At 44.6% G+C, this 25,587-nt stretch overlaps 1 protein-coding gene across 1 annotated transcript in view; it reads right to left on the bottom strand.

Annotated features, from left to right (window-relative positions):
• The window catches only part of FAM20C (FAM20C golgi associated secretory pathway kinase), a 91,077-nt gene that overhangs the window by 14,589 nt on the left and 50,901 nt on the right, over positions 1–25,587 (bottom strand). Inside the window, exons 4-5 of the mRNA XM_054995643.1 lie at positions 2,935–3,027; positions 2,524–2,639 (exon numbers count right to left, since the gene is read on the bottom strand). Of these exons, the coding sequence (XP_054851618.1) occupies positions 2,524–2,639; positions 2,935–3,027 (209 nt within the window). The remainder of the gene's footprint in view (positions 1–2,523; positions 2,640–2,934; positions 3,028–25,587) is intronic.

The raw sequence follows: 25,587 nt of genomic DNA, 5'->3' as shown, positions 1-25,587 counted from the left end.
TGTTTTCATTTTGAACACAATTGTATTTCCAATACAGGCTAGCTGCCTTGGGGACCTGTCGGTTGAAGAAGAAGGAACGAATTGAAGGAAATAAGCATCGGAAATGGTAAAGACAGAAAATCAGATAATGTGGAAGATGAGTTTTTAATCAGGTATTTAAATATACCAACAGAATGAGCCAGGAAGAGTTGGAAGGTCAAGTATTCTACCGGTAGGAAGGTAGACAGGTCACAGCTAACAACAAAAGATGTAATTTAGGGTTTATGGAAGTCTAAGAGTGGAAAGACACATTATGAGTTACCTGGGGACGCTCAAGTGCAGGATTTTATATGTGGTCCTCAATTCACACGCAGGCTGTTTTTGCTCATTGCATGTGCACGCCGCTTTCATGGGAGCTCCCTTTGTGTGACTGCATTTGCAAGTGTGTCCGGAGGGCAGAGCTCCAATTCAGCTCCATTTTGCTGCGAGAACAAATACTGTAGGCTCCTTTGACTTTCCAATTTGCATTTCTTTAAGGTGTGAGAAAGTATCAAGATTGGCATTTCAATGAAGGAGGTGGGAGAAACTGGGATACTTTTAGCAGCTGAGGAGGAACTGGTATCGGACACGTGAATGTGGAGCAAATTGGAGTGCGAGTGAGTGCATGGAAAGTTGGCGGGGGGACACATGAAATGAGGTTCACTTGAACGTGCCTAGGTACTTAGTAACATGTATTTCCACCCTAAGAAAACAGAGAATGAGAAGAAAGAGAGAGAGGAAAGGAGAGGGAGAGGGGGAGAGAGGGAGGAAGAAGGAGAGGGAAGAGAAGAGCAGCAAGAAGACCTGCCGACCCTGTTGACCAAACTAGCTTGATTGTGTGTTTCATGAGCAGTGCCAATCCCTCTTTCCAACAACCTCCTGTGGAAAATCACTGCCCCATTCAAGACTAAAAGCAGGCCTGGTGCCCCAAAGGGCCAGAAAGCATTTAACTGCAAAACATAAGCCTGCAAGCTACTGAGGGTCGAGATATTTCTCAGTAGCCTTTGATGCAGACCCAGGGAGTCATCTGTATCAACAGGAAGACTGGGGAGAGGACTTTATCTATTGATGCCTCCAAAAGCCACCACTACTAAGACTTGGGAGCCGGTGATGCCATTTGCCTAGAGTGGCTATGACAGTGGTGGTGGGAACACTTATCATGGTGGTCTTCAGCTCATGGATTGAGACCTTCAGGTTAGCTGTGAGCCTCCATAGTATGGCTGAATTTTGCTATTTTCTTTCGGACGGACCTGTAGCGAACTTGCACGTGTACAAAGTGAGGGTTCCTCCTGTCTCTGTTGCATACACATTTGCCATAATACGTGTGCAGGGCCACCATGTTCTGTGGCTCCTCTGAGCCATACGTGCAATTTGTGTTCAGAGTACACATAATTTTTGTTTGTTCACATAGCGAGTAATTCTGATGATATATTCAATATACGACGAGCTTCCCTATCAGATAACAATGTTCAGGTTGCATTATTTCCTACACTCAGAAACTCTGCAAAAGGCTCCACCATTATCAGAACAATCCTGTCTATACTTCAAGTGATTTTGTTATTGTGAATTGCTTTGAGAACTCTTAGGGTTGAAAAGCAGCACAAGAATACATAGATCGGGGGGGGGGTCCCCCAACGTGGGGTCTGTGGGTACCATGCCACTTGCTGACTCCTTTCCTGGTGCCTGCCAAGTGTTTTTAGAAAGTGGGTGGGGCCAAATGGGGCTCATGCCCAGAAGGCTTCCGACTGGCCACTGGAAATCTGGTTGGCAGTGCCAATCAAAATAATGTTGTCTCAGTGGCAGCGACCATCACAGTGTTGGTTATATACTCTCGCTCCTCTTTCCCAGTGTATTTTTAAACATTACTCCTCCCCAGAAATTTGGTTTCCTTTATGTGAGGTTCCCCCTCTCATGGAGGCCATTTTGTGGTTGGCTCCACCTCCCATGGTGGCCATTTTGTGATTGCACCTTGTGTCAGAATTCCAAAGGTGCTCAAAAGCTCAGAAAATTTTGAGACACGTGCCATAGATAAATAAATCAGGAATCCATGGTAGATTGCTGAGGAACAGGTTTTTTGTGACCTCTCTTGAGTCAGGGGATGGCTACTCATACTGGAGGGAAGCACCACTGCTATCACATGATTCTGAGGGTCAAGCTACAAGTGACGCCTGACACAGATTGGACACTGGTCAGCTTCCCTCAAGTTTTGATGGGAAATGTAGGCGTCCTGGTCTTGCAGCTTGGCTCTCCGACTGCTGTCCAATGGACTTTTCAACTGTCACTTGTCCAACATTCTGCCAAGCTGCCTACATTTCCCATTCAAAACTTGAGGGAAGCTGACAAGTGTCCAACCTGTGTCATTCGTAGTTTGGCCTTGAGATATCCAACCCACAGATCATAGCAGGAAGGGTCAACCCAACTTAGGTTACACTGACATAACAACCCATCTCTTAATATTCTCACCATTTTTCATGGCAAGATGATGATTCAGGTTTATAGCAGTACCTGGAGAGATGAAAAACGTCCTCCATAGCTTCTTGTCACGAGTAACGTCCCGTATTTCTCTTGTCATGTTAACCAATCTGCCTGCAACTGGTGGAACACGGCGAAAATCCAGGATTCTGAAAGTGGGGGGGGGGGAGATACAGAGTGTTTTATAAAGCAACAAAACCTTCCCCCCTTTGTCACATCATGATTTAGTTTCTGAGTATATCAACAACCTCTTAGGCAATTTTTGGCCCAGGTCTTTTATTTGGTAATAGCTCAAGTCCTAATATCTGGGGACTGCTTATTTTTAAAATATGATACTAGACCTCATGGTTTCAAAGAGAGAGAGAGAATGAGTGAGAAAGAGATTATTTAAGACATTTACTAGTTGAGTTAATTGATTTTTAAAAAATCATATCATGGTGTTACCTGTCCAGGTGGAATGCTGCTATTTCAGCATTATGCCTTTCATAGTCCGAAAAATAAAAAAAGTCTGGAGGCGTTTCCTGCTCCCTTGTCTGTCTGCAAAAGAAAGTGAGAGACAAAACAAGAACATGAATTTTATCCTGTTGTGGGGAAAAACTACATGCATTCCTGTTCCCTTATAATCATAATGCATCTGATGAAGTGGGCTCTAGTCTGTATAACTTTGTGTTATCTTTCAAATCCTCTCTCAGTAATCCCTTTAAAGCTGTTTTGGAACAGTCCAAGAGTTTGAAGTGTGCCACATTCATTTGTTCCTGTAACCTTTTCAACAGCTCTGTAAGTTAAGGCCAGAATTATTACATACATATTGCAGAACGGGAAATCAAATGCCAGATGAAAAAAGACGCTGCCTGACACCTCTGGATCGAGATCTCACTGAAATTATATTTTAATGAATGCTTGTATTCCTTTTTAATTGCAGAAGTCGTTTATGGTGACAATTTTGTGTAGAACAATAAGGCAAGACTACAAGAAATAAGGAATGCCTGCATCATGTTTTACATCTTTAATGCAGTGGAACTGCATATCCTAGCACACTGCCCCAGTGCATGCTCAAGATACCCACGTAAGGAGCTCTGTGAGAATTACATTATGAGAAAACCACTTCCACAAATGTGGTTCTCTTCTCATCACACATGCAGTCTGAATCCATAATTTCATTAGATATTGTATTATTGTTGTGCAACAGCAATAATTTGCAACTCGACTGCCTTGTCCACCCAGGAGAATCCCATTGTGAATTGTTGCTAATATTGCATGTCAGTACAATATCCTGTGATATGTGGCTGCAGCTACACAAAGAGAAAATGTGATGAGGTCTATATCATCTGTACAAAGAACTCAGCAGAGAGAGTGCTGTGTTATTTTTTTATTATTATTATTATGGGCAATTATAAAATTTCCCAGAGTCATCACATTTCTCTTTCAACTTGGGCAGCTGTAACGCTTCGGTGTTAAAAACATGACACTTCCTTTGTGCTCTGAACACTGCCGACAATGGCTGTTCTGCACTTGAGAATTAGAAAAAGGAAACCATATCCCATTGGGCATGTGGTGTGCGCCAAAGCTCATTAGCAAGGTCAAGTGTGCGAGGCCGTGATTCCACATGTCATTGCAAAAAGATGCTCACCATTCTTCATGTTCCACCTTGCTGGTGTAACACAACTGGCTGCTTTAAGATAATATAATTAGCAGTGGCCCTATCCATGACATATTTATGATACGTGGTTCAGTGATGACTTCATTTTTTAAAAAAATTATTTTATTAATAAGATTAAAAGCCCAATAAAGGGGCAGAGAAAAGAAGAATGAAAGAAAAAGGAAAAGAGAGAAGAGAAAAAGAAATGGAAATTAAAGAAAGGAATAATAAAGAAAAATAATATATTTCATTTTCCATTTTCCTCTACAACACCTATTATATCTAATATACCTAATATATATTATATTATACTTGTAGTTTTAATACCTCTAAAATTTACCTTTTCAATACTGCCCCCATTCTATTTATTTTTCCCAAGTTTATCTTCTTAGAAATCAAATCCACAAATCATCAATTCATTTTTTCTCATCTCATGTAGGAAGTCAATAAGCGGTTTCCAATTACCCATGAAATTAGACAATGTTTTATCTCTGATGAGAGGTATAAGTTTAGCCCTCTCCGCTAACTCCATCATTTTCATAATCCAGTCACCCATTGAAGGCAATAATGTGCTTTTCCATTTTTGCACATATAAAAGCCTAACCACTGTTGTCATATATAGAAATAGAATACCATGCTTATTTTCCAACTGTTTGTCCATTAGTCTCAATAAAAAGGCTTCTAGTTTAAATTGTATATTAATCTTCATACTTTTCTGTATCATCATATGAATTTGTGACCAAAATTTTTTCCCTTTAAGACAAGTCCACCAAAGATGATAAAATATTCCTTCATGTTGCTCACATTTCCAACATTTGTTTGACATACCCCCACCCATTTTTGCTTATTTATCAGGAAACATATACCACCGATACATCTTTTGTAAAAAAAATCTTTTAGTGTGGAACTGAAAGTGAATTTAAGCCCCTTTACCACATATTTCCCTACTGGTCTATTTGTGTATTATACCCAATTTTTGGCCCATTTTACCATACAGTCTTTCACACATTCTTCCGTTTCAAATTTCAATAAACATTTATACATTTTGGAGTTCAGTGATGACTTCAGAATTATATCTGCAATGGACAATCCCCCCCCCCCCATTTCCTGAGTTTAAATTTTTGGGTCCCTCCCATCTTTCCAAAGATTCACTGTGCGTGTGGAGATGCATCCAGTAGCGGTTCATGGGATTTACTTGATGTTATTGATAAGCTTCACACACACACACACAAATCTGGCTAATTAGCTAATCAATAGCATCTTGCCTTTGATCTCCTGCAGAGCAGAAACGTATCCTGGCGTATTCCTGACAAGGGAAATCTTGATCCTGAAAAGAGGCCTTGAAGAAGGGGGCAGATTGTAATCACGAGAGCAGGGCTATCTACAGAAAACAGTAATTGTTTCTCGCTGCCGCCTGCTTGACATATGGGGCGGTCATTACATCACTGCAGGAGCCATATATTCTCAGAAAATTTCGCTTTTCTATTAACTCCCCGTAGTTCCCAGGCAACAGTATGGATGGTTATTACTAATTCTGCAGCGTGAGTGGCTGAATCTCCCTCCTGCCCAGTGCCACCTGCAAGCTAAACCTCATGAGCAAGATCGTCCCTTTGTTATGCTGTGCGACCTAGCATGGGACCAAGGAAAGGTGGTTTTCCATTTCTCATCCCTGCTGCTTTGGCCCAAGAACACAGGAAGTCAGAGCAGTACCACACTGAGATCAGGGCCATTTGGGATAAGCTCCCTTCTCAGCCCTGAAGTTCGCTCGGTTCTTTTGGGTCAGTGACTCAGAGTCTCTCTACACAAGACATCTTACACGGGGACACGCTTACACTTGTTCTCCCACTGTGGATACACATGCCCTGCTAGGGAGACAGAGTACGCTTGAAAGTAAGTGTAAGATGCCTTGTGCAGAGAAACTCTAAGTTGCTAACTCTGGATTGGGACATTCCTGGAGATGTGGGGGGTGGGGCCTGGGAAGGGTGGGATTTGGGAAAGGGAGGGACCTCAGTGGGGTATAAAGCTATAAAGTGTACCCTCCAAAGCAGTCATTTTCTCCAGGAGAACTGACTAATATGGGCCACAGACCAGCTGTAATCCTGGGAACCCTCTCAGTGACTCTCTCTGCCTAACTTATCTCACAAGGTTGTTGTGAGGAGGGGAAATCTATGAGCTCCCAGGAGGATATATATTAGGCACAGAACGATTATAACTAAAATAATACAACGAACATAATACAAATAATACAATTAAAATAATACAAAGCAAGCGAGTCTACAGTAGCTTCTTTGCCAATCAAACAAAGAAAAAGTTTGCTTCGAAATTCAGAGGCAAATTGATGGTCAGATGCTGTTGCCAGCGGGCTGTCTGGTGGCATAAGCCTGGCCACCATGTGAAAAAGGACATCCGACACGATGGAACATTAGTCTAATACCGTGTGGCTGTTCTGATGTTCCTATATTTGAACCTTCTTAGCAAAGCTTTGGAAAATGGGGTGGGTGGGTTGTCAACACTTTTCATAAACTGTAAGAAAAAGGTATCAGTGAGGATTTCTGGCGCTCAGAAACAGCCCACGAAACCTTGCATACTTTCTCTGTCCCCACATGTGCATTTTTAGTAATTTCCCTTTTTAAAAAACCTGAAGCTGCTGAAGAAGAGATTGTTGACTTCTTGCAAGCAATTCCCTCCCCCCTCCCCCACGTCAGCCTGGATTGTGCAACCATGGAATCGAGACGGCCCCAAGAGAATCTAAAGCCGATTCTTCTAAATCAGAGAGGCAGCCCAGAGACTGAAGGAATGCCTCAGAGGTGGCTGCTGTGGTTCCCTGCGCGGTGCTTTGTGTATTTTGTGCACGGAGTAGTTATTGCTAGCAAGGGTTTTACGAACACCACTTGGCATACACCTTAGAAGCTCCGTCCATCTGGCTGTGCTACTACGCTGACGGATACATGTAGCGGAACGATCCAGCACGTATTCCTAGTGCCTCTGGAATCCTGGTGGTTGATTGTTTCGGAGCCATCAATGTGTTCTGCTACATAAACCAGGTTTAAAAATAGAGCGTCTTCTAGAGAAATAGTAAGCAATTGAGAAGAGAGGCCAAGACCCACAAATCAGCCGGGTGCAGGCTGAAACATTGTTAGAATTACCACTGTGAATGAAAAGATCTAGAAAACGTTAATAATGACTGGTAGCTTTTCCAAGAATGACTGCAATACATATTCATAATTTTTGGATCTCCAACTCAACAAAGGTTGCAATCCCCTATGGATAGAGACCTCTCTCTTCTTCTTACATTGCCCTGATGGTGCCATATTCATTAATAATAATAAAGAATAAGACGGAGAGTTGTAAATAAGATGTCTTCAACATCACCAAAAGGGTCACCTACTACTACTGAGGTTTCACTCACAGAAAATGCATTTCAATTGCATTGATTGCAAACTGGATGATCAATCAAGCAGACAATCTGTAATCCTTTTGACAATCTTCCTATAAATCATTCCCAAGTATAAACGTTTCCTATGTGTATTGCTTTTTCTCAGTATAAACTTGAAATTTTGCTGACATTAGCAACACATATTGCTTCTACAACGTGGGAATCAACTTGGCAGAAAATTTATTGACAGATGAATATTTTTTTTTAAATCACAGCTTTTATCTTCATCATGATAAGAGATGTTCAAAATCCAATGTAAAAAAGCCTAAGCTGCACGGATAAATCAAAGAGATAAAAACAGAACATCACAGTGAACAGAACGGAACATCCTCAAAGGGCATAACCCATCAGGGACTTGCTTTCCCCCAAGATCTGCTTAAATGAACAGGAATCGTACGAGAGAAACAGTTTCTGATGCTTGGGGGAAAGCCCCCATCTCCTGAGTGCAAAATATATATGATGGTATATTGAAAAGTTATGGGGCGATTGCATGCCAAAGCATTTTTCCTTCAAGCTGTGGCTTAGTGCTTCGTCGGAGAAGACAGTACTAAGCTAGATGACTCAAGGGTTTGACTAGGCATAGCAGCTAAACTCCTTGATACAACAGTCACGGGAGAAGAGTGGATGAAGGAACAGGGTCCGAGGTCACCATGACTGCAGTTTCTCTTTGCAGCTTCAAAGCCTTTAAAAGGCTGGAGATGGGGGGGATTCCCCACTCACAGCTCCTGTTTCTTGCAGGAGGAAAACATACAAAAGATGGTCATTGGGCTAATGGCATGACATCATTTCCATGGAAAGCCCGGAAGTGACATTAGTCCTCTCTAGGAATCACCAGCAACCACTATGGTATGGAGGCTGAAAAACCTCATGCCAATTGTGGGAATTGACCCCATAATTATTTTCTGTTTCTTTGCACAACATTCAAACATGAAAGTTCCCAGAGGCAGCATAAAATGGCATAGTCCATTCCTTGATTGTTCTGATGGTACACATACTGGACCACCAGTTGCAAATTAGTTACTTGATGGGTCATTGAAAGAAATTCATGGACGTGTGTGAACTAAGCTGCCATGTTCCTGCTGGTGGCAGGGGATTCCTGACTACCAGTGGGTGCTTCTCATCGTTCCTCAGCTTGGGCGGATAGGCAGACAGTGTCCCAATGTGTTAATGTCACTCCATGTGCACCTGGAAGTGACATCAGCACTTCGCCAGGGATGCTGTAACATAAAATTCTGCCCAAATGCTAGAGCATCACCTGCAGCATGTTGGCATCACTTCAGGGCATGTGGGAGTGACGTCAGCGCATTGCTGGCAATATCATTACATTGCTGGTAAGGCCCTTCTCCACCATGCAAGTCCCCTGCTGGTTACTGTGAACTTTCAAGATCGTAAATGAGTACGGAGTTCTAAGTGGCCTATCGATTTTTGGTACACTTACAATGTCTCTTAAATATTCTGCATTTTTAAAAAATAATATTGTTTCTACTTGCTCATAATCAAGGGGAACAGGGTGGATTGAAAAAAACAGCCACCAAATAAACGCATTTTGTTTTCTCTGGTTTCACATGCGCGTGATTGACTTGCAATTAACTCCACGCAAACTGACCTTGCAAGTAAGAATGGATTCACAGACTATAGATACAAAGGAAACGCTTGTTCAAAAGGGCCAGCTTGCCATATTCTAATCCCCCAAATCCAGGCAGCCACATTTACATATTGTACAACTTGTCTGCTAATTATGCACACCGAACACATTCCCTCTTGCACTGTTTACCGGTTGTCTTGTTCTCTGCCTGGCAACTGCCACAGAAAATTGGCCAAAGATCACAGGAACCATCTTTTTACCTGATGCTTTTGCTCAGGCCAGGATTTTTCTTTTTATACACCAGGGAAGCTTGTTGGGGAGAGAGAAGGAGCAGGCGTGCCAATCAGATCTGCACCTTCCCTCACTGGCTAGGGCAATGGGAGGTGGGAGTGAGCTTGCCTCTCTTGGAACAACTGAGCCAAACCTGTGCCCTGCGTGTTTGCCCTCCTCTGTTTACACCCCATCTCCCTATAAGCAAACAACAAGCACTCTAAAGGTAATAAACCAATGAGCAAAAAAGTTAAAAACAGAAAAAAACGCAATAAAAGAAATGAAAACGGCATCAAGCACACAATGAAGAGGCACAGAAAATCCTAAAAACAACCAACATAAAATGAGGAAAAGCCAGTTCAAAGAACCATGGGATAAAAGGTGGCACAGTCAGATAAAAAACAGCCAATATTTATTTGTATTTAGTTATTTAGACTTGGCTTTTCTCCCCCAAAGTGGCTTACAACGTCATTCTCCTGACTGGAGTTATGACACCGATTGTTGAAGGAGGCACCTTGACAACACAGATGCCCGTCGCCGCATCAGTGTGGCTGGTTGCCACAGCAGGGAGACAAAAAGGCTCCCAACAATTAACAGGACACAGGAGAGACAACGAAAGAGGCACCACGACGATGTTTTGAGCTCCCCCCCTTTTCCAAATGTGTTTGTTGGAAGAAAGAATTAGAACCGTGACAGATGGTTTTGAGTCTTTGAAATGAGCCAAGTTACATGATTAGCAGACTCATATATCGGCTGCTGGGCTGAAACACTCAATTCTGGGGGTGGAGGGGAGAGAACAAATGCCCAGATGCTGCTCTGTGTTAAAAAAAAAAGTATACATAGAACTTAAGAGTCGCAAACCACAAGGTGGTAGCTGAAGATCTCCCAGAATTACAACTGATCTATAGGCAACAGAGATCAGTAGCCCTGGAGAAAATGGCTGACTTAAAAGGTGAATTCTATGGCATTATACCCTACTGAGGTCCCTTTCCTCCTCAAACCCTCCCCTCCCCAGGTCTCACTCCTCAAATCTCCAGGAATTTCCCTACCCAGAGCTGGCAACCCTAGTAGAACTAGAATTGCAGGGAGACAGCTGAAGTTTAAACTGTTCCTTTACTTGGTAGCATTCTGGGAGTCTCTCTACGTGAGACATCTGACACGTGAAGAACATGTGTCAGGAGTTGCAATGTTAGCTGGGAATGGTAGTTTAAAGAGATGGAGCCAGCGTCAGGGCAAAGGCTTTGCTATATGCTGGAGCTGTATGAAGGGGCTGTGAAATGCTAGAAGGGAAACTTCAGCCCATTATAACCTCTCCAGGTCGAAGTCCGGCTCTGGAAGGCAGCTCCAGCCCATTTCCATTCCTCGCTGCTCTCGGGTTGCAATCCCACACACTTTTGGACTGGAGAGGTGAAATTGACAGAGCCTTCCGGGTGGCGAAGATGAAATTAACAAACCCTCTGAGGAGTGATCTCTGCTGGTTGTTTTTTTTAAAACTATGCTTCCTGGCTAACATTGCATCTCCTTACACTTGACGAACACACGTCGAGGCATCCCATGTAGAGAGACTTTAAGTGCAGGGAACATCGTTTTTAGATATGGGTGAGAATTCAAACTTTTTCATCCTTTAACTGTAGTGGTCCAATCCAGCAACAGTTCTACCTGCCTAGGCCTACTCAGACCATATGCGGGAATCATCGCATTGCAAAATGTTGATATCTTCCATCACCTGAGAAAGCAATACCGGAAAATGCTATAAAGAAATGTTATCTAACTACGTAAGACATGGCTGTGGACACCGCGGGGAGATGATAGAGGGATCACAACAATTCTGTAAGATAGGCTAGAAGATGACGACTGGCCCAATAATATCCATCAAACCTCAGGACTGAGCGTGGGTTTGAATTTGGTTTCTCCCTGCTTCCTGTGTGCAGCTTGCTAACCACCCCAATTCCTCTCGACTGCTCAAAATCTATCTAGCACATCTGTATCCTGCTCTTCCGCCGAAGGAGCTCAAAGCAGCATCCATTTTTCCCTACACTCTCGCAGTTGTGAGACTATAACAATGTGAATTTGGCTCTTGTTGAATGGCAACAGGCTATTCAGCTCCCCCCGCCCACATCTATTGATGGACCTGGCGAAATTGCTTCTGTAAATGGGCTCCCTGGATAGCAGCCATAACTTCCTCGGAATTAGATGCAGCAAAGAGCTGAACATAAACTCATTCGGTTAGCTATCGCATCAGCTTTCTACTGGGCGAAGTGTCTCTAATGAATGTTGTGACCGGAGGAAACTGGCTGGAGAACTGCGGGAAGGCCTGCATTTGCCCCTCACTCTTTATCTCCAAGGAGCTTGGCTGGGATCCACAGAGTGGACAGGTTTATTAGGCTAAGGATGGGGTGACTCACTGAATTTTTATTTATTTACTTTATTTATACCCCATCTTTCTCCCCAATGGGACCCAAGGTGGCTTACATCATTCGCCTTTCCTCCATTTTATCCTGACAACAACCCTGTGAGGTAGGTTAGACCGAGAGTGTGTGACTGACTTGAGGTCACCCAGTGAGCTTCCATGATAGAGTGGAGATTCGAACCTGGCTCTCCCAGATCCCAGTCTGATACTCTAACCACTAACAACATTTGATTTATATACCACACTTCAGCACAACTTAATACCTACTCAGAACGGTTTACAAAGTATGTTATTATTATCCCCACAACAATCACCCTGTGATGGGTGGGGCTGAGAGAGCTTTGGAAGAGCTGTGACTGACCCAAGGTCACCCGGCTGGCTTCAAGCGGAGGAGTAGGGAATCAAATCCGGCTCCCCAGATCAAAGTCCCATTGCTCTTAACCACTACACCAAACTGGCTCTCACACTGCTTTGAGGAAGCTACCTTATACCAAATCAGATTGTCAGTCCACCAAGGCAGTGTCTCTAAAGTCTTAGGTGGAGATCTTTCACATCACCTACTGCCTGGTCCTTCTAAACTGGAGATGGTGGGGACTGAACCTGTGACCTTCTGCACGCAAAGCAGGGGCCACAGCCTTCCCCCTGAGTGCAGCTGAGTAGGGGTTAGCCCGTTTGAACACATGCCACTTCCTTATAATGAATCACACCCTTCGACTATCTACTCTGACCAGCAGCAGTTTTCCAGAGAGAGTCTCAGGCAGAGGTCCTTCGCATCACTTATTAACTCATCTTTTTTGTTAAACTGGGGATGCGGGGTGGTGGTGGTGGGAGGGTGAGCTGGGGACCTCCTGCATGCAAAGCAGATGCTCTGCCACTAAGTCATGGCTCCGAAACCAACATGAAAGCAAATGAAGCTGCCTTATACCGGGTCAGACCTTCTGGTGTACCAAGATCAGCCCTGTCCCCTCTGACTGTTGTCTGAAACCAGGAGGAGAACCCCCTCACCGAGGAAAACAATCCAGATACCAAACACACATACAAGTGTGTATGTATACAAAATACTTATCATTCCTATTTTTTAATGAAATGATTATAAAGTGCTCATGTGCTTTGACTAAACCACGGGTGTCACTGGATATTCCTCCAATACTGTATCCCGATTCACTTGTACAGAAGTCCAATAAATATATAAATATCCATAAATACAATGAATATAATAAATAGCGACCACAAACACATACATGCACGCACGCACGCACACACAATTCTAATCTGCTTTCTGTTATTTACAGATGTGCCAGATCTGACCAGTCTCCATGATCCTGTAATTCCTGAAGGGTAAGTATAGGAGTTGTTTCTCTTGTGTTTTCACAGGGTGCTCACAAGTGTGTGCCTGTGGCGTTACTGGGGCACTACCCGGCTGATGGCCACGCCCAACGAGTCGCTAGCCGAGAAAGCTCGTTGTGTCTAACCTTTTCAAGAGCATTGAAGTTGGCATGAAGTCTCCCTAAGTATTGCAGGAACTTCCGATATTAAAGTAAACATATTGCCTGTGGATGGCCATATACTGTGTGTCCTCTGACTGCCAGTGGCTCTCATGGTCGGAAGTCTTCCATATCACCGGCTACCTGATCCTTCTAATGGGTGATGCCAAGAACTGAATCTGAGGCCTTCTGTATGCAACTCTACCACAGAGGCACAGTCCCCTCCCATAGTGGTGTATTGGCTAGCGCATTTTATTTATTTCATGTATACCCCACTTTTCTCCCCCAGTGGAAACCCAAAGTGGCCTACAGCAATCTCCCTTTCTCATTTTATCTTCACAACAAGCCTGTGAGGAAGGTTAGGCGGAGAGTGGGTGACTGGCCTAAGGACACCCAGAGAGTTTCCATGGCAGAACGGGGATTCAAACCTGGGTCTCCCAGATCATAGTCCAAGACCCTAACTGCTGCACCAGGCTGGTTGTCAGGCTAGTAGGGGATAAAACCCTGTCCATACCCAGGTTGCCTCTGCTCAAAATTCAAAAGACAGTTGGCAATTATGCCTTCCATGACAGCAGGAATGCGGCTGCTGCAAAATATATACACCCATGTTTAAGTGTGTCTAATTCCTCAGAGATACCATTTCCTGATACCGCGCACACACCCTTGAACTTGTTTTTTTGCAGCTGCTATTAACATTCTTTAATGCGTGTCAAGAGGCGAGCTGGCTTTCGGAATGGTGAGAAGGGAAAAGCGTTTAACGGGATGAAGCAGGCTTTCAGACTTCGGTACAGTGTGAAAAGGTGTCACACTTCTTCTCTTCCCGTTTCTTCTTTCACTTTCTTCCAGGGCATTTATGTGAGTGGGAATATCATTCCACAGAATTGTACAGGATGGAAGAAATCAAATCTAGAGCTAGGATTGCTGGCAAGATTTCCAGCCTTCAGGTGGGGACCGGACAGGGCTTTTTTCCTGGGAAAAGAGGTGGTGGAACTCAGGAAGACTGCACAATGACGTCACTTTGGGTCAGCTGGAACAAGGGGGGAGTTTTTAAAAGTTTAAATCACCCTTGGCAAAAATGGTCACATGGCCGGTGGCCCCGCCCCCTGATCTCCAGACACAGGGGAGTTTAGATTGCCCTCCGCGCCGCTCGGCGCGGAGGGCAATCTAAACTCCTCTCTGTCTGGAGATCAGGGGGCGGGGCCACCGGCCATGTGACCATTTTCAAGAGGTGCCGGAACTCTGTTCCACTGCGTTCCCGCTGAAAAAAGCCCTGGGCCTGGAAATCTATCAGAATTACAGCTGATCTCCAGACTACAAAGATAATTCCCCCTAGAGAAAACAGCTGCTTACGGAGGGTGGGCTCTATAGCATTAAACCCCACTGAAGTCCCCTTCCCTCCTCAAAAGTCGCCCTCCCCAAAGCTCCAGAATTTCCTAACCTGGAGCTGGCAACCTTTGTTGCTGGACCTAGTCTTGGAAACCTCCCAGACGATTTCGAAATTCTTATTTTGTATCCTGCTTTTCAGCAAAAGGGAATGTCATTTATATACTTCTTAAAATCAGTTACCACACATGCTGATTTAACAGCACACAAATAACGTTGAAAAATTCAAACGTTTTATGGGAACCAGTCCACGAGAGGAAACTGGAAACAGTGGAGAGAAATCAAGAACTAAAGATTAAATCTGTATGAAGGAGAAGTAAAATCGGAATGAATGGGGACGGGGGCTGCATCCATAGGTTGTGGGATATTGTGTATAGCAATCATTTGTGGCTGGATTCTCCCGTGAAGACAAGCCAATCCACTTGTAAAGGATTGCTATTGTGCACAATTGTGCAATATCCAATAATGTGTGGAAGCTGTCCATGGCTTTTGTCTGGTCCTCCTTTCTTTCCTCCTTTCTTTCCATCTTCTTTCAGCGCCCTGGATAAGAGCTATTTTTATAGAAAGCATCTGCCATCAAGCGGAAAAAAGTCTACTGAGGTATCATTCCCAACACACACTGTACCATCTTCATGCTCTGCAGCTCACAAAATGCCTCTCCGCTAAGGCCTCTAGCAAAAAATGCTCAGGTAGCGAGGAGAGGGGAAAAGGAACTGAAGGTCTGTACCACAATGACCCCCTTCAATAAAGCAAAGAATGACAAAGGTAGCATTGACTGTTAATAAGAGTGAAAAGGATGGGGGAGATCTCATAAGAGTGCATCAACGCAAATTATGTAAAGGACAACAGAGCAGCTAATAAAAATATGTTGCTTTCCCCCCGAATGACTGCTAGGCAAAAGAAACGTCACTATTCTCAGCCAATATTTTTTATCCATGTTTATGGAGTGTGATTGATCTCCAGGAACTTTATATATGGTGGTTGCTTTTAGATTTATTTAAACCTTGTGAACTCATGGGAGCGGGGAGTCATAACTGCCCCCAAAACACAGAAACTTTCTTCCCTTAGCCCACACAACTTCAGGTAGTTTCCTATAACATGAGCGTTTGTTCTTTTGCAGTTTTGGACACAGAGTTTATTTCACAAGGTTTTCTAAGAAGGTGTTGGGGTCACTTAGACTTCAATCTGAGTACTGGCTGGCCCTCAAGAAGTGCAATATTATCTTGGGTAGGAACTGCACTACTAGTCTGGGGCTGGGATTGTGGGATGGCTGCTAATTTAGCTGAATGCTTGTATTTCTCCTGTTGCAGATACCGAAGGCCCAGGCATGGCTGGAAGTTCAACCTGTAGATCAAGAGTAGAGATGGGCATGAACTAGAAAAAAAATGAACCATGCGGTTCGTGGTTCGTCATGTCTCATGAACCATGAATTTTCTTGAACCTGCCCCGGTTCACGAATTGGTTCGTTTTGGTTCATGAAAAATGTCACTTCCGGGCCAGCAAATCACCACTTCAAGGTCAGCAGAAGGTGTGCAGGAAGTCCACCCCCTGTTGCCTAGGAAACTGATTGATCAGCACCAGGCTGTCTGCAGTGATGAACTGAAAAATGAACCAAACAAACCAGCCTAAAGTTCGTGGTGGTTCACCAGAAATGGGATCTGACGAACTGCTGGTGCATGAACCATGAACTGGCCTGGTTCATCATGAATTTTGGTTCATATTTCAGTTCGTGCCCATCTCTAATCAAGAGCCAAAGAACTCTTGGCCTTTGGCTCATAGCCTAAAGGGTTGGAACCTGGAGTTGGTGAGAAGATATCCTGGCTGAGGTGTGCATGTGTGTAATCTGCTCTGCATCTAGAAGCCCCCCCCCCTCCCATTTATTGTTGTGCTTTATTTTTGCATTGTATGCCTCTTTGGGTCTCTGTTAGGGAGAAAGGCAGGATATAAAGCAATAAATGCATGAATGGAAGGAATAGTTCCACCCACATGGCCTGCGTAGCCCAGGATGTCTGTTTTGGTGGGTAACCACCCACCAATCACCTCTACCCCTTCTGCTGCTCCATAGGGCAACGAGAGAAAAATGAGGGAGAGGAGCAAAATGGCATCTGGCAATGATGCAACATCACACCAAGCTGCATATCCATAAGTGACATCACTGCATCACAAGGTGTCTGAAGAAGGGAGACTTTTGAAAACTTACACCCTGAGGATCCTGTTGGTCTCTAAGGTGCCACTGGTCTCAAATCCTGCTGTTCTACTGTGGACCAACATGACTACCAACCTAAAACACACTGCATCACAGGATGCGCTAGGATTTTTACCACAGAGATTTGAGTGAATCCTAGAGCATCCTGCAATGTGGTGATGTCACTTCCACTTACACAGCCTAGAATGGTGATGGGGCAGTGCCAGTTGGGTATGTCCCAGCCTCCTAGGGTTGCCAATTACAATTCATCTCCAGATGACAAAAATAAGCTCCCTCGGAGAAAACGGCAGCTTTGGAGGTGGATTCTATGACATCGTACCCCGTGGAGTCCCTCCCCTTCCCAAACCCCACCCTCCACCCCCAAATATCTAAGAATTACCCAACCATCTCTACTCTCCCAGGGCCTGCCAGGGATGACAACCCCAACATGTCCCCATCATACAAGAAGTCAGATGGAATAACAACAACAACAACATTTGATTTACATACCACCCTTCAGGACAACTTAATGCCCACTCAGAGCAGTTTACAAAGTATGCCATTATTATCCCCTCAACAAAACACCCTGTGAGGTGAGTGGGGCTGAGAGAGCCCCAGAGAACTGTGACTAGCCCAAGGTCACCCAGCTGGCTTCAAGTGGAGGAGGAGTGGGGAATCAAACCCGGCTCTCCAGATTAGAGTCCTGCGCTCTTAACCACTACACCAAATTGGCTCAGTGTGGTGTTGTGGCGTGATTATTACAGCTGCAACACTGACAACCACTTAGTGAACAGAGCCAGGAAACAAGAGACATGGGTTCAAAGCTCTACTCAGCCATGCTGAACCACCACCACAAACCATCACAAACACTGTCTAATGTACCTTATAGGGACATTGTGAGGTTAGCAGAGATTCTTGTGGCTCTTGGAGAAAAGCTGGTATAATACCGTAAGAGATGGAAACATGGAGCTCCATTTCTGGAAATAGAACGTTTACTGTTAAATAACCAAACATGTCCTTTTCTTGGAACATGATGCTTTCTCTCCCTCATTAGACAACAAACAACAAACCTCTCCTCCCATTTGATAGTCTCCCAGTACACAATGCCATTTTATTTCTATTGGTACAACACCAATTCTGGTCATCCACAACTTCACACAGCAGAAATCTTATTTCTTTTACAAAGCATACAATACTCCCCTGATTTTCCCCAGTTGGTGAAGGGGGAGGCAGAGGCCTCCATGTTGCCGATTGTCTTTTTCTTGTGTCATTTTGACAGCAGGCAATTGCTGCATTGTCCCAAGGAAGGCGTTTAAAGAGTCGAGGTTCGGTGCGCTTCCAAGCATTCCCCACCCCCCACGGGAGCTAATTCAATCCACAATTAATGCAATGTGACCTTTCAGACTGGAAAATGGCGCAATTAATGCTTCCCTAACATTATCTCAATCAATTCATAGCTATTTTGAAGGCTGCTGTGGTTGGAGGAGAGTGAGAGACAAGCTTTCTTTTCAAATAAATATAGCTCATGCCATACAGAATGGGTGATTCTTAGCTGCTTGGAATGCTTGCCCCTGACTCTTTAAGCTTATAACTCTGACTGGTAGATATTTGTTTGATGAGTCCATCCCAAACAATTAAAAGTGATCTATTAAAAGCATTCCGAAAATTAATAAATACCAGAAATACTTAGATACAGCATGGGTAGAAGGTATGCTTTTCCCCACCAATCACTAAAGAGGCATTCCTTCTTCTGTGCCACTAGAGAATGCTTCTTCCTTTATGGAATGCCTCCTTTTGTAAGACAATGGCGACTTCATACAACTCAGGTATACATGGGAAGTAGCAGCGGATTGGCCAAACCAGCCTGCTCTGTGCCCCCTTATCCCATCACCTCATGATGTCTCGTGAAGAATGCCTCTGAGGAATGCCTCTGAGGAATGCCTCTTCTTGTGCCCCTTATGCTGGTGTTACTAGTGCTTCACACTCTGGTCCTCATGAAATTGTTTCTTCAGAAAGTGGTACTCATTTTGTTGCTGGTAGAGAGTCACATTCACAATTATTATCAACCAAAAGAGCTACTGACAGCTGTGCGTCCTGTGTACCACACCGCTCTCTTTCCTGGAATATAGGGCAGAGGCCACACTAGGAATGGTGCCTAAAAGAGTCACAGGTAGCTCCCAAGACACTGTATATCATTACTTTAGAACATCTGTATGTTAGCTGTTTTTAAAAATTTAATTTAATTTATACCCCACCTTTCTCTCCAATGGGGACCCAAAGCAGTTTACATCACACTAATCTCTTCCATTTTCTCCTCACGACAAACTCTGTGAAGCAGGTCAGGCAGTTTGTCTCTCTGACTGGCCCAATGTTGCCCAGCAAGCTTCCATGGCAGAGCAAGGAATCAAACCTGGATCTCTCATATCCTAGTCTGTCACTTTAGCCACTTCACCACACGGCCTCTCCCAAAACTACTTGAGGTAGCACATGGTAAAAAAAAAAAAGTAAAGCAATTAAAGTGCAAATAAATAAAGAGAGCCAGTTTGATGTAGTGGTTAAGAGTGGTGGGACTCTAATCTGGAGAACTGGGTTTGATTCCTGAAGCCACCTGGGTGACCTTGGGCCAGTCACAGCTCTCTCGGAGTTCTCTCAGCCCCACCCACCTTACAAGGTGATTGTTGTGAGGATAATCATAACACTTTGTAAACCGCTCTGAGTGGGTATTAAGTTGTCCTGAAGGGCGGTATATAAATCGAATGTTATTGTTATTAGAGGATCAAGGAAAACCATTCAGAAAACCTTAACCAACCCAGCCAGTTTAAACCCATAAGACCCATGGCCCCCAGAGCCTCTGCAGCAAAACACAGTCAAAAAAGCAAGTCTTAAACCTGCTTGTAAAAACATTCATTAGGTGGGATATAAACTGTAAGGTCATACAAAATAGTGAAACAAAGAGTAAAGTGGGATGGAATTTCAATTTAAAACATGGACAGTAAGGTCGCCCACTTTGGGTTGGGGAATTCCTGGAGATCTGGGAGTGGAGCCGAAGGAGGGTGAGGTTTAGGGACGGGAGGGACCTCAGTGGGGTATAATGCCACAGAGTCCACCCTCCAAAGCAGCCATTTTCTCCAGGGGAACTGATATCTGGCTGTAAATTTGGGAGATCTCCAGGTCCCACCTTAGGCTTGCCAGTCCCCCAGCTTGTCAATCCCTCACCCCAGCTTCTGCCCCCCGCCACCTCTCACATGGCCAGTGGGGGGAAGAAAGGTGTGGGGACATGGTGGTGGGGGCGAAGCGCACTCCTGCATGTTCCGGTGCCTGCCCACGTCATACCAGGAATGATGTCGTTCCTGGCGTGACCCGGAGTGCTCCCTCACGTGACTCCCCCCATCCCCCATTTTGGCCCCCTAGCAACCTGGCAACTCTACCCCGCCGGGAGGTTGGCAACCCTACTGGGCAGGCAGAACCATTTTAGCTTGGCACCTCAATACCAAAGGGTGGCACATGGGGCTCAAGGTGGGGGGCATTGCAAGATGCCATTCTTAGGCTCTGGCTAGGTTTTTATAGTGCACTTTAAAGATGTGGTTTATGCTGCCTTTATGCTTTTATCTTATTGGACACTGAGCCATCTTGAGGGAGTCTCTGAAGAGGCAGTATTATCCATTTTTAAAATAAAATAAATATATCAAACATCTATTTTAGTTTTGCTTCAATTAACTTTTCTTTGGGTGGAAAAAGACGGGGAAAATTGCCCTCCACGGCTTCAACGTTTCTGGAAATTTTATGCGCTGAGTCACAACTTCAACTTTTGACGTGTTAAAATAATGAATGCTGCAACCCTAAGGAGGACACGTAACTGTGAGTAAGACCCATTTAATAACATGGAACTTACTTCAGAGGAGACCGGCTTGAGATAGCTTCCAAAAGTACATTCATTAATGCTGGAAATTGGTGGCAGATTTTGAACCACCGTTATTTTTAACCTGCTGTGTGTCTGCAGTGGAAAAACCCTGGGAGGTACTTCCCCCTCTTTTAATGGCATAACAGCCCAGGAAAAGCTGAGGGATTTTTTTCTAAAAACCTCTTACAACACACTCTGCATTATTTATATATGAAGTGCTATGGGCACAATAGCCAGAAAATATTGTGGGCTTCCAAAATGATAAATTCATTCATTACGTGCAAGAGGTTCGCAAAATACACTGAGTGTCACCAAAGGAATTTAATTGCTACCTGGGAGATATAGGCATTGCATGGATTTACAGGACGGGGATTATGCGATGTTTCCCTCGATATTTTCAATGCATAACAATCCCGTCACATTGCAAAACTACAAAAACACCTATATTGACTCATTCGTCAGCAAAGGCGTCTGATGTTGCTGATCAGAAGAAGAAAAAGCTCCACATTTTTACAGTAAGGAATAGAATACGTTGCAGGTCTGGACATCTAAGAACATTCGAGATGGCCTGTATAAAATAGGGGTGTGCACCCAAAAAATATTCGGAAAAAACTGAAATCCGAAGCAGCATGCCGCTTTGGATTCGGGCTTCTAAGTTGCTTTGGTATGCTCCGTAAAGATCCAGAGCATACTGAAGTGATGGGGGAGGGGGAGGCCCCTGGAGCTGACACCGTGCTGGCCAGCTGGGTGGCAGAGAAGGCCTTCTCTGCTGCTGCTGCCTGCCGGCGCGGTCACATGAGCAGAAGGCCTTCCCCACTGCCACCGCTCAGCCGTGGCTAGTGCGGCCAGCAGAGAGGACCTTCCCTGTGCACACTCCTAGTATAAAATGCTGAAGAACTGCAATTAAAAACTCGAGGAGGGGGGGCTTGTTACAGATTAGCAAAATGTTTTGGTTGGATGTGCAAAAAAGGATTCCCTAAGAAGAGTACACGTTGGGAACTGGTTACTGGGTTTCATGGCACTCAGAGGAGCATGATGTTCCATGTACGAAGAGCCCCAGATGAAGAAAGCCAGCTCATGAAATCAGCATGGGATAGTGTATAGGTCAGACAAGATAAAATGATGAAACTGAGACTACCATACTTTGCCCACATCATGAGGAGATAAAACTCACTGGAAAAGGCAATAATGCCAGGAAAAGTGGAAGGAAATAATAAAAGAGGAATACCTCAAATGAGACGGATTGACTTAATAAAGGAAGCCATGGCCTTCAGTTTGCAAGACCTGAGCAAAACTGTTAATGACGGGACATTTTGGAGGCCATTCATTCATAGGGCCCCCATAAGTCAGAAGCAACTTGACAGCGCATAACACATACAGACAGTGGTCAGAATGTTGTGTTAGGAGGACTCCGGAGACTTGTGTTCAAATTCCCAGTCAACCACCAGGCCTGCCCTTCCCCCTTTCTACCCTCACAATAATCTGCCAGCAGCAGGGAAGGGCAAGGGAGGGTCAGTTTGAGGTCCTCTGATGAAGCCAACAGCCCAATAAATGCAGAAATGTCATGCAGTCCTGGGCTTCACATTAAAACTGAGGCATGTGGTTGCTTTAGAAGGAAATGGGATCTGTCCATTGCAAACACTGGAACACAGAGACATGTTTTCTTGAAGTCAAGACAGTCCCTTCCAGATGTGAAACACAGGGAAATGCCTCCCCCTAGGCTGAATGTCTGGCACAGACTGTGAAGAACTGATGGGCTCTCGCAAGGTTCTCCTTGGGATGTGCAAGGCCCAAATCTTTACTGTTTTAAAATCAGCACATGGTTTGGCATTTTGTGTGTCACTACAGGGGTAGGATGGGTGGGGGTGTGGTGGGGAGTGGGGACTTACAGCAATCCAGGTTGCCAACCTCCAGGTTGCCACCCGCCAGGTGGTGACTGGAGATTTCTTAGAGTTACAACTCATTCCCCAGATCGCCAGAAATGGGAGAGTTGGCAGCCACAATTGCTTAAGGGAAGCGCTGGCCTTCAGATTCTTATTACAGGAATGTGCCAGAGCTGTGATCACAAAAGCTAATAAAATCAGTCCACAAAACCAGCACAAATTGTTTCTCCCATACCTGCCCTGTGGGGCACGTTAGCTCAAAAGGGCACAAGAGGTTGCTGCTCCCATTTAAAACTGTGATTTTTATCCTAAGTAGAGCAACGCCCTTCTGAGTCCATTGACGTCAATGGGCTTAGATGGGTGAAATTTTGCTTAGGACCACGCTCCATGTCTTATTATAGTGCCTGGATTTTAATGTTTTGTTACTGTCTTATGAGCTTGTTGTCAGACAGCATATAAACATTTGTATATAAAGAGTCAATGGCCGATTTTGCACGGCTTACCTGAAGCCGGAACATTGCAGGACATTGCGGAACATGCCGGCAAAAACACGAAAGATCGCGTTTTTGCCGGCATGTTCCGCAACGTCCCGGCTTCAGGTAAGCTGTGCGGAATCGGCCAATGTTGGGTAGCACTTCTACCATCCTATACCTGGGAGATGATCAAGGCATTTCTTCTTTAGTGGGGCTTCCTTGGATCATGAAGGAAATCCTTCTATGGACAAGTGAAATTTGGCTGTGAACCAGTAAAGTGAATCGCTGTTTGCTGTGCCAAGCGGCGTCTCTTCAGCATTCGCCAGCATTATCCTAAGCAACGAGCACTTTCCCAAACGATGTCTGCATTTAGATGACAAATCAAGCTATTTAAAATGGCTTTTGGCACGCACATCCTTTGAAAGCGCGCGGTATCTAGGAAACAATCCCAAGCTGGGAGGTAGGAGAGGACCGTTAATTTCTGTATCTAGGTAGGAAATTAATTCCAAAGGGATTTGCCAATGTGGTTTGGGATGATTTAAAAAGGACAAGCTTAAAATTAATTTGTGCGTGTGTGTATATACTTCAAATAATAGCAATCTACACTCTTAAGGGAGATCCATCCCTTATGATATTTCAACATTACTGAGCTTTGATTTTTGGAGAAATTGGGGGAGGGTCTCAACAAGCAGTAGTGTTGCCCCTGCAGGTGCCTCTGCAGTCACCAACCTGCCAGCGGGGCCTGGAAATCTCTTGGAATTACAATTCATCTCCATACAACAGAGATCAGTTCTCCTGAAGAAAATGGCAGCTTTCGAGGGTGGACTAAGGTCCCTCCCCTGCCCAAATGCCACACTTCCCAGGCTCCACTAGGTTTCCCAGTTGTCTGCTGGTGACAGGTGATCTCTGGGGGGTTTGCCCCATTGTCCGCTGATTGCTGAATTGACGTCATCACACTGGCCATGGGCATGTTCCCACGCTTTGCTGGGGCCAATTTTGTCTCTAAACAGGTCAGAATTAGCTCTATGTGAAGCATGGGAGTACACCCATGGTCAGTGTGATCACATCACTTCCTGGAAGTAATGTCAACGAGCCTCTCCAGGAGGAAATCACAACAGGTAAGTCCTGGGTACCTCCCTGTCATTGGGAGGTTATAGGGACCTTGGAACGCTAGGCTCCACTGACAAATCTACAGCAATTTCCCAACCCAGAGTTGGCAACCCTAACGGGCAGGAAGGCTCATGTTTAGTTCATTAAAAGGGGTAAAGACTTTTGATGGGGTGGATCCTAAGTGGGCATGGTTAAGGGAGAATGAGAGAGTGGAGCTATCATACCAAGTCCAACAGGAAGCAGAAGAGATGTTATTCTCTACGCATACCACTGGAGACAGAAGCTAAGAACACAATCCATTGCTGAGTTACTCCAGCCTAAATCAATTGAAATGAATGGATTTAGAATGGACTAACTCTGCATAGGATTGCAGTGTAAATTTCCTTGTGCGGTTAAGCACATGCACAGTACAACCTCAGATTTTAAAGAGGAGAAGGGGGACACGCAAAAGGAATTGACTTCCCTCCCTGCTTGCCCCTTGGTTAGCACATCTGAAGCCATTCTTAGCATTAGGGAAGCCAGGCTTTGAGTGCACCCCCCCCCGCCCCGTGCATTTAAACTCTTTTCAAGAATCTATTCATGTTACAGTATGGACTAGTTGGACACGTTCTCAGTAAGCTGAATGCTGATTGGCCAGTCATAAGATTATATAGCTCTGCTGCTACTTTAATGTCTTGTTTGCTTCATCTGTCTTAGGAGGACCTCCCACAGAGCTTCTCAGCCACAAGGATCCAGAGGAGTCAGCTGTGTTAGTCTGTAGTTGCAAAATCGAAAAGAGTCCAGTAGCACCTTTAAGACTAACCAACTTTATTGTAGCATAAGCTTTCGAGAACCACAGCTCTCTTCGTCAGATGCCTCTGACGAAGAGAGCTGTGGTTCTCGAAAGCTTATGCTACAAGTTGGTTAGTCTTAAAGGTGCAACTGGACTCTTTACTATTTCTCAGCAGCAAGTTAATTAATGTCCAGTCTGTACTGAACACATGGACACATGAAACTGCCTTCTACTGAGTCAAACCCTTGGTCCATCAATGTTGGTACTGTCTACTCAGACTGGCAGCAGCTCTCCAAAATCAGGTCTTTCACATCACCTACTGCCTGGTCCTTAAATGGAGATGCCAGGGATTGAACCTGAGACCTTCTGCATGCATGCAAAGCAAAGGTTCTACCACTGAGCCATGGCCGCTCCCCAATGATGGGATGACCCCCCTATTGAGGGTTTCATCTCCTTGTACAACAATGTTACGTCTGCATAAATCCAAGCTGTAGCTCAGGTGCTCCACACGCACCCACAAAGACATCCCCACACTCACCCTAATATATACTTCACTGCAGGGCTTT

The sequence above is a fragment of the Eublepharis macularius genome, chromosome 12, assembly GCF_028583425.1.
Source record: "Eublepharis macularius isolate TG4126 chromosome 12, MPM_Emac_v1.0, whole genome shotgun sequence".
In the NCBI taxonomy this organism is placed as follows: domain Eukaryota; kingdom Metazoa; phylum Chordata; class Lepidosauria; order Squamata; family Eublepharidae; genus Eublepharis; species Eublepharis macularius.
This window is presented reverse-complemented; position numbering and strand designations above follow the sequence as displayed.